General features: G+C 43.3%; 1 protein-coding gene across 1 annotated transcript; it reads left to right on the forward strand.

Annotated features, from left to right (window-relative positions):
* The first annotated feature begins 2,329 nt into the window (after positions 1 to 2,329).
* Positions 2,330 to 9,536, forward strand: and1 (actinodin1). Its single transcript, XM_080050027.1, has 7 exons — positions 2,330 to 2,472; positions 2,971 to 3,062; positions 5,654 to 5,698; positions 6,102 to 6,247; positions 7,014 to 7,412; positions 7,758 to 8,009; positions 8,133 to 9,536. The coding sequence occupies exons 2-7, from the start codon at positions 2,990 to 2,992 to the stop codon at positions 9,147 to 9,149; spliced, it is 1,932 nt and encodes a 643-aa protein (XP_079906153.1). The 5' UTR covers positions 2,330 to 2,472; positions 2,971 to 2,989; the 3' UTR covers positions 9,150 to 9,536.
* Positions 9,537 to 9,889: the final 353 nt, after the last annotated feature.

Consider the following 9,889-nt stretch of genomic DNA (forward strand, 5'->3'; position numbering starts at 1 on the left):
CCAGGTGTCTGTGAATTATGAGAATCCCTTACATTCCAGCTCTCGAGAAAATTATGAGTATGGTATTGGCGTCTTCGTGTTCAAATCTGTTAAAATCTGCTTCCCGACTGGATTGTAGGTTTGCTGGCTCTGAGAAACACCTGTTAGCAAAAGTTAATTACACACGAGATACAGTGTTAACATGACCACTAAATGCTCAGTTAGGGGCCTGACGGTACAGGAAAAAGCTGCTGCAAAAACATGTTGAAATGCTAAAAAAGTTAAACTAAACATAAACATTCACTTCAATTATACATAGTTACACAATATGTTTACATTCAAATTCAATGTATATTCCAACTTTTACAGAGAGGCTGATCAGAGCAGTTAACAGTCCATGGCCGAAAGTATGTGGATGCCCTATTATTACACATGTATGTGGTTGTTGAAAATCTCATCCCAAAAAGCACAGGCAATTACATTTATGAAGGTTCTCCACCAGATGTTGAAGTCTGGCTGATCTGCTCCCATTCAACTGCAATACTGAGGAACATGTAGTGGGTTAAAAGTATAAAGCAGCAAGAAATTGAAATAGTCGAGTACCTTTCAGAGGGGAATATAGTACTATTTATTTCACTGCATGTATTTGGAAGCTTGAGTTACCAGTTGCATTGCAGATTCATATTACTAATACAATTATTTATATTACATTCTACACAAACTTTTACTTTTGGTACTTTAACTATATTGTGCTCGAGTACAAATTTGATTGCATGACTTTTACTAGGAGAATTTCTACACTTTCCTGTTGGTTCGTTTACTTAACTTTAAAGGGTTACATCAGATCTTAGATGAATTGGTCAAAGAAATTAAAATATATTCTGTTAACCAGTTCCTCTCTACGAGTTGCAGAAGAATCCAACATGAACGGATATTTCTGCTATTATAAAACAATTTTGGTTATTTCACAAGACCAACGTGTCAAGTGTGTTGTTTTCTTTTCTCCACTGATTAGTGGGCGTGTCTCGGTGCGAACACGGCTGATGCACCAATCAGAATTCAGCAACAGTTCAATTAAAATATGATTGCAGTTGGTGGGTTGTGACCATATACTGTATATAAAGGTTGTTACAGTGATCAAACTATATGCCCGACGGTGTCTTAAAACTTTATATATATTAATAACTAATAATAAGATTTTGATAAATGTATGACTTTATTTCAAATCTTAGGGTTTTCACATTAAACATTACAGGTACATAACTAAATAAGCAACGCTTTCAAGCGCTTTAGGATATACTTCATTAAAATATCTGTATAAAAAACACATCATTTATTACTTTGAGTAAACTTTAAACTTATTTCCCTCTAATGTTCATTGAGATGGTTAGTTTGTGTTCATATTAAACTTTCTCTGCTATGCTTTTAATCACTTTTGGTGTGAAAAAAAACATGTTTTTTAAATGAAAATCTCTGCGTAAAGCAGTAAAACCTCTTGAGAAGCCAGCCTGGACTCAACCCTCATTAGACTACCGGGTGTCATAAAGGAATTGCAGGCATATCCAGTCAGATGTGCTGATATTGCATCATACACACCACAGCTATACGGTTTCTGCAAAAACCCACAACCACTCTGTATGTGTGTGTGTTAAAAAGCTGGCATGCCTGAACACAGTTAAACTGAGGAGGAAACTGTAGATTATAAAATTCCTCATGTGTAGACCAGCTGTCCCTGTGTGTGTGTGTGTGTGTGTGTGTGTGTGTGTGTGTGTGTGTGTGTGTGTGTGTGTGTGTTTGTGTGTGTGTGTGTGTGTGTGTGTGTGTGTGTGTGTTCAGGTTTAGACAGAAGCTGTGGTTTGGCCCTCATTGAGGCTCTCCTGAGAAGTGCTTATGTGGCACCTCGGCGCCCCTTCATTAGTTCCTGATGTGTTCTTTCTTCTGTCACCTTTCTGTCTTTTCTCTAGGGGGCGGGGCCAATGCATCAATCACTCTTAACTTTAGCAGGTCAAACATATACTCTGAATCCGGATTTCTAACCTTAGATGTTATCTCATTGAAACAATTACCAATCATTACGTTTTTTCAATTAAAAAAACAAAAAACATGACTTCTCTTACCATCTCTCCACGTCTCCATCTCTGCTCTAAACCCTCCCACCTTCTCTCTTTTCCCTTGTCTTTAATTACAAGGCCTCCAATTGGCTGCAACTTTCTGCAGCTTTTCTAACCAATCAGGCGCCTCGTTGAGGTGGGCCCTTGACCCCCTCAGGTGGTCCCTGTGTGTGTATTTTTCTGTTTGAGTGTGTGAGTTTCGGTTTAAAACCATGGCACAAACAGTTTGGCAGGGCAGTCTTTGAGTAGGAACGCAGGGACAGGCTGCACCAGGGTCCCCTATCAAACCCACAAACACACACACACACACACACACTCTTGAGTCATCCTTTTGAGAACACATCTGGATCCGCAGACAGACACGCCGATTAGAAAACCACAGGTAAGAGCCTCTGTATGTTTACGTTTGGTACTTTCCAAGGATTCAAGTTCAGGTAGAACCAGGTTCTGTTGTTCTTACGATGACAAACCACTAACTTGATCCCAGACAGGGAGCCCTGTGGCAACACGATTGTTTAAAAGCCTCCAAAGCAGAGCGTTCACTCAGTTACAAGCTGCAGAAGTCACTTTACACCCCTGGCCAGGGTCTTGTTTGGCGTGGACATTTCAAACCTTTTTGAAGGCACTCCTGAGCACTCTCGCAGGTGACTGAATATCTTTTTGGACATGCGGCCTAGGAGGATCTTTTTCTAGAGATGCTGCTGTATGAGTAAAATATAAAAATAAAAATAAATGGAAAAATGTAACTGCTATCATTTGTTAAATTGGCAGAGATGGCATTATAAAATAGCAAAAAATATTTGTTGTGTTCTAGATTTTTTCTGCAGCAAAGTGATGAGAGGAGTGGTGAGTTTTGAGCATCTTTGGGTTTTTCTTTCAGGCGAGGAGGAGGTGAAGTCATGGCTGGAAGGAGGAGAAGCAGTTTCTCGGGCGTGTTGGTCACCAGTCTGCTGGCTGTGCTGCTGCTGCCTGGTGAGTACACACAGGGGATCAAACATGACATGAAACAGAATCACATAGCAAGGTCACTGTGTTAATTATGCGTTACCATTTAGACAGATGTACAGTCTCTATGTACATGGCTTTCATGCTTATCTGTACATGTCCAAATGTACTTAATTACTTATGTAATGGAGTATGTCTAAACTCTTCTTGTTGTGGAAAAGTAAAGGTTATAACATTTGATTTAACGTATCAGTAAAAGTATTGAGTTCACACTGATATTAAAACCGATACTTGATAACAGAATGATTGATTCATGAATCATTCAGGGTTCAAAGAATAATTAATGGATGGAGAATGAGTTACTGGAATTATTGCTCTACGAGTGTGAGTGATTACCTTTATTTTAATGGTAACATAGAGCTTTTAGTTCCAGGCAACACAATTCTATAAAACCCCAAAATGAAAGGGTACTTTTATGAATGACTCAATTATATATATTTTTTTGCATGACAAGGTTAATGTAGTTCAATACTTAGCACTCAAAATACCGGAAGAAAAAAATTGTGAATGAGAAATTATAAACTAATTTCACATCATTCAAAATGAAAATTATGGAGCTGTTATGGAGCCACAGTCTGCTTTTTAAAGCCATACTGCACAGATTTGAAAGGCCAATAAACCTTTGAAAAAAAAGAAGATATTTTATGAGTAGATCTTTCATAACCTATACAAAATGTGCTTTACTTGAATCATCTGCAACAAAACTACTTAACCTACGTGTATGAGGAACTTTGATATTCCAAACAACTTTAGCTCTCAAGTAAGAGTATAATAAAGGAAAAATGCAACATTTTCCTTGCCTTTAGCTGCTTCTTTAGAACTATTAATAAAAACGTTTACTTGACTTATAGCTTCACACTCTACAGTTCAAGGTTTTTCCTGTTAAGGCTTAAGGTTAAGTTGCACTGCAAAAGATGTCCGCCCATCACTGGTTCATGGCCACGTACTCTCGTCTGTCTGTGCTTTATGTTCATCATGATGTGTCTCCCACAGTGTTCCTAAATCATCTTCAATGTTTCAGCATACAGACAGTTTGCTCTTACGCCACCTGTTTTCCAGTTTTCTCTGGACATGATAAGACACATTTACAAAAGGGGGGGCAAGGCTCGGCTCAAGTCTCATCTCTCTTTTAAAAATAGTTGTATAAATGTTAGTCTTTGCGATGGATATTAAAGGGAGCAGGGGGCGGGGTTGCTTTCATCCTCTGTGCTCCTGTAAAGAGTTATTACCTTGTCAGCATCACCCCCCTCCTCCTGCTCTGCCCTCTTAAAGCGCTGCTGTTTCCAGATGTGCCCGCCACTGTTTTACAGGCTCGTAAAAAACAATGCAGCGGATACACCGAGACAGCATCATTTAGCCCACCACCACCCTCCTACTACTACTTCTCCTTTTCCACGTCATCCCTCCATCACCTCGGGTCACCTTCAAATCTCTTCTTCTTCTTCTTCTCTGGAAAATTCCCTCGTTTTGCTCGGTTACTTTTCATCTGCGACCTTAAAGCGCTCTGTTGCACACATATCACATCTTCCTGATTACTTCATCAAAGCTTATCACAACTCTTTATTTTTAATCAAACGATGGTTTGTTTGTTTTTAACTTCCCATGTCCGACACGCATCACGTAACCCTGAGTTATCCCCTCTGGATATCTCCCTCAAACCTGTCATCTTTCAAACCTATTAACTCTACCTCTTCCTCTCCTCCTTTGACGGAATTAACACCTTCTCCCCGCAGAGATGAAAGAAACTTGGAACAGAGCTGAATCCGCTGTTTCCTCCGCTATGTGTTCAAGCAGTGCACGTTATTCAAACACACACACACACACACACACGCACACGCACACGCACACGCACACGCACACGCACACACACACACACACACACACACACACACACAATCGTCTACGTCTATACTATCATTGACATAATTCATTTCCTAGCCCCTTACATTAACATTAACCATCACAACTGAATGCCTAACCCCAAACCTTACACTAACCCTAAACTAATTCCAACATGAACCTTAAAACCTAGCCGTAACCCTCAAACAGCGCTTTTATGAAGTGAGGACCAAGGAAAATGTCCTCACTCTACAAAAATGTCTTCACTCCTATATGGTTAAATGCTTAAGGTCCTCACAAAGATTCCTGTACAAGTACAGACACACACACACACACACACACACACACACACACACACACACACACACACACACACACACACACACACACACACACACACACACACACACACACACTCGTTCACACACAGCTCTTTGAAAGCGCAGCATGGGGTCTGATGTTAAAGGCTCACCTATAAAATCTACAAAGGGTTGCATTCGCCGGCGCTGCAGGCAAAGCCAATTACCCCCGTCCTATTTAATGAATAATATCTGCCTGTTAGCGTTTGAGGTTTTAATGTCACATATTTTAATTATCCATCACAGACACGTTTTAAAAAAGTCAGAATAGAAAGAGTAAGCGATTTCCGAAAACTTTATCTCGACTTCAGCAACTTTTGGATATGACATCTGTTTTTGCTTTCCCCTCTGTGTTTACAGCATTCTTGTCTGCTGGACCCATCGTGCAAAAGTCGAAAGGAGATGGTAAATATAAGATTTTTTTGATTTTAGTATGTACTTCAACATCTGTGTTTTTGTCAAGAAAGTACAAAGTGCCAATTTGCCAGATGCCCATGGAAGTTAGTTCGATGTTTTACCTCATTCACCTGCAGTGTCTCGCCTTAAGAGCAACATCTAAAATGAATCACCACAACTCAGCTTGCTTCTATGCATCAGCACATAAACCCTGTGATTGGTTTATTATGTCATATAGCTGCAGCTCTTCCTAACACCTAAAAACAATGAGGACTAAATGATGAAATATAATATAAATATATATAAATAATATATATAAATAATATATGAAATATAACAAGTTTGCATTGAAGTTTGGATTTGATGTCCAAGTGACATAGGGATGAATGGTGCCTTGTCTTTTCTCCTCTAGAGGGTGAATGGACCCCCGAGACGTCGGCTGCTGCAGAGTCTCACAGGAGGCTGATCCGCAACCGCAGGAACATCAGCTGGTACAAGCAGAACTCTGACTTCTGGGGATGGTACAAGTACTTCACCGACAACGGCAACGCAGAGGCAGTAAGTAAACACACACACACACACACACACACACACACACACACGCACACACACACACACACACACACACGCATTATCAAAGTATATAAATTATGTAGTCTTACATCATTTCACTCATTTCCACTAATGATCTTTTGTCCAGGTAATTTATCATTCATATGTAATGCAACGTCAAGATTCAAGTTATATACTCAGACTTCCACAAAGTAAAAGTTTTGCAAACTTCTTATTTTTTGATGAGAACGTTTTCCAGATAGTTTTAACACGGTTTAATATTTTTACGGACTTGGCTTTGTTTGTAACCTGTATGGCACCTTGTTTTTTGTTTAAAATTCTTAGTATGTAGAACTCAAAATTTGAAGTTTATATGTATGAAAGATACATTGTCATTACATACGAATAATAAGTTATCTCAACAAAAGATAATTGACACATAACTGAAGATAGTTGCCTTGAAATGTTGAGTTTTCCAAACTCTTACATTTTTACAGTTTGGCTTAAAAAAACATAAAAACACTAAGGGCCAGTTTCACAGACATGGATTAAGCCTAGTTCTGGACTAAATGGAATTTTGAATGGAGATTGTCCATTGAAAGTACAATTTAGTCCAGAACTAGGCTTAATCCATGTCTGCGAAACCGGCCCTAACTGCTGGTTTATAGTCTATAGCTTTTAACCACTCCAGCAGCATAATCCTGTCTTTCTCCAAATTGAGCCTATGTATTATCTAAATCAGCCCACCAATAAACTCCTGCTCCCCTCTCAGGTTCAGGAGATGGACAAGATCTACCTGGCCTACCTCCAGAACAAGAACCGTGCTGAGGGCCGTCGCTCCTACAAGGCCTACCTGCGCCACCTGGGGGAAGTCTACAAGTCCTGTGCCGATTCTGATGACCCCAACTGCGTGGCTGTCCACACCACCAGGCCTAAGCCAGAGCCCCCCAAGCCTGCCCCATTGAAAACATGTGACCCCACCAAGGACGCCTACTGCCTGTATGCTGCTTTGCTCCAGGGAAAGAGCCCCTACGAGCCCCTGGTTCTCCCAGCAGCCGCCCCCGCGCCAGTGAAGGCCCCAGCCCCTCAATACATCCGCTCTGCCCCACCCAAAGAACCAGAGTCTGGGTATTACTACTACGCTAAGTCCACAACACCTTTCCTGTCTAAGGTAAGCTTCAAAGCAGTGTTTATATGGTACATATCATAAATGTATTTGAAAAAGTTTGGTGTATTGCATGCTAAGAAATACAATTCATTGCAATTGTACCAGGCAAGGTACTATAAGCTATGCAAATCAACCTTTGATATTAATGTATACATTTGAGTTAATTTTGGTTCATCAATTTACATTCTGTTGCAGTCATACTTGAAAAATGTGGTGCCACCTTGTGGTCATGTTGAGAAGACACTGTTGCAGTTGATACTTAAAAAACAACTGTGTATTTTAAGTGTGGTAGTTTGTCTGGCCTAAATGACACCAATTAACCACATCTGTCTGTCTGTCTTTCTTTAGGAGCAGAAGGCCGAGCTGATCCGTATCTGTGGCGCTGAGGACGTGGAGTGTCTGCAGTACCATCTGAGAGCCGCCTACGGGCACCATCCCTCTGCCGGAGCCCCACCGTCCTACGCTCACCTGGGCTGTGACCCCAAGAGCGACCCCAGCTGCAGACCCAAACTGGTGCAGAAAGCCCCCTCTGGTCAATACCTGCAATACCCCAACTGTGATCCCCGCGATCCCCGATGTGCATATGCCGCCTCCCTTGTGGTATGGTTTCACTTATTATCAGATAGATATCTTTCGTATCATACTTAAAGATTTGATTTGATTTTCATCTAAACTTTGATTATCTTGACCTGATGGTGTTCCTACTGTGATGTGTTTCTCCAGGCCCCCCGTGCCCCTAACCCTCCCGCCGCTGCTGGCCCCGGATCCTGCAACCCTGTGTTTGAAGAAGGCTGCAACCCGCTGACCGCCACCAAATATGCCGCTCCCCCCGCGGCTTACAACAACGAGGAAAATGCAAACGACGAGGCTGCTGCCATTCGCGCTGCTCCTGCCGCCGCTGAGCAGAACGACCCCCACGCCATGTTTAGGGACGCTTATGCTAACGCTAACGCTAACAGAGTTAGTGATCCATACACTATGTACCGCCAAGCTAGCGCCCCGGCTCCTGCTCCGGCTAACGACCCACACGCCATGCTGCGCCAGTTCCTTGCCCAGGCTTACGCTAGCGACCCGTATACCCAGCGCATGGAGGCCGCTCCAGAGCCCAACCCCAACGATCCTTTCTCTGCCATCCGTGCCGCGGCCGCCGCCATGCACCGCCGCGCTCCTCCTCCCAGTTCCCGACAGCAGTTCCCTTCTTTCTCTGTTCCCTCTTATGAAGAGCCAGCCCAGGAGGCACATAACCCTCTGGGCCCCCCAGGTAAGACCAAGGAGGGCCATGACTGTTTCATCGGCTACGATAAGCACTGCTTCCCCGTGAAGCCCGTCAACACTCCCCGCTCCGGAGCTTACCGCCACATCCCCTATGCCGCAGAGGCCTACGAGCCGCACCTGAACGCCGACGGGACCCGGAATGGCGTCCTGGAGCCCGCCAACCCAGACTGTGACCCTGAACACGACCGTGACTGCCGCCTGCGTCGCGTTGACCAGGCCCGAGCCCAGCCCGAGCCACGCGCAGAGGAGTACTACAGCCAGGGGGCAGCAGAGAGCCAGCATCAGGAGGAGCAGGACCAGTATGAAGCAGAGCCCTACCAGAGCGGACAAGAGGAGCCTCACATGCCCTTCCAGCCACTCTCCCAGGGGATGCCCAGCCTCCAGGACATACTGAAGCGCTACGCAGACCAGGCCCGTGATCAGGCCGATCCCAGAGCTTACTCAGAAGACTACCGCAAGAAATAAACATGCTAACATACAATACACGTTGCATGCAAATGGACATGAATACCCAGTCCCATCAATGCGTTCTTGTAGCTTAGCCCTCGACAGTAAGCGCAGTCAGTCCTTCCCTGGACCAGATACGGGACACGAGAGAAGTCTATGGACCCAATGAGCGAGTACACAGAGACACACATACACACAACATCCACACATAGCTTCCAGCCGAAGGAGCATGCTCATGAAGCCGAGAGTGTTCCACCAATGTTTTCATCTCTTTAGCTGCTTTAGACCTGTTGCTTTGGCCTATTGCTTTTCACCTCCACCTCCTCAAACCACTCGAATGTGTAAAACTTTTCAACGCTCGGCTTTGCTTCTGTATCTACGCATCTCACTTTTAATAAAAACTCTTTGTTGCTGTTGATTATGTAAAGATTTTTTTTCTCATTTTGTATGTTCTAATAAAAAGCTCTAGAAAGCTGTTTTTTTTTTGCATTTTTATTGACTGAATCTTGATATTTGACTCAACCTTAAGGCCAGGACACACCAGTCCGACTACCCGAAAATGGTGACTGCCGATTCAGGGAGCTCCAGTCTTCCCGTTGCGGCCGAAAAAGTGCAAAGAACACACCAAACCGACTGTTGCCTTTCCGTACGCTCTGCGCTTGCGCGGGACGTAATGTCTCCATAACAGCAGGCGGCGCTAATCTGTATTGTGGCCCGAAAAAATATGGAAGCCGGAAATGATGGGACGGCTCTCTAGA

This window comes from Ammodytes marinus (genome assembly GCF_949987685.1).
Source record: "Ammodytes marinus genome assembly, chromosome: 21".
Taxonomy (NCBI): domain Eukaryota; kingdom Metazoa; phylum Chordata; class Actinopteri; order Uranoscopiformes; family Ammodytidae; genus Ammodytes; species Ammodytes marinus.

What these genes read in the sequence shown, in the direction of transcription:
- and1 (XM_080050027.1), top strand. Translation starts at nt 2,990, where the DNA reads ATGGCTGGAAGGAGGAGAAGCAGTTTCTCGGGCGTGTTGGTCACCAGT. An exon ending in GGCTGTGCTGCTGCTGCCTG is followed by an intron (nt 3,063 to 5,653) that starts GTGAGTACACAC and finishes CTGTGTTTACAG; the next exon opens with CATTCTTGTCTGCTGGACCC. An exon ending in ACAACGGCAACGCAGAGGCA is followed by an intron (nt 6,248 to 7,013) that starts GTAAGTAAACAC and finishes CTCCCCTCTCAG; the next exon opens with GTTCAGGAGATGGACAAGAT.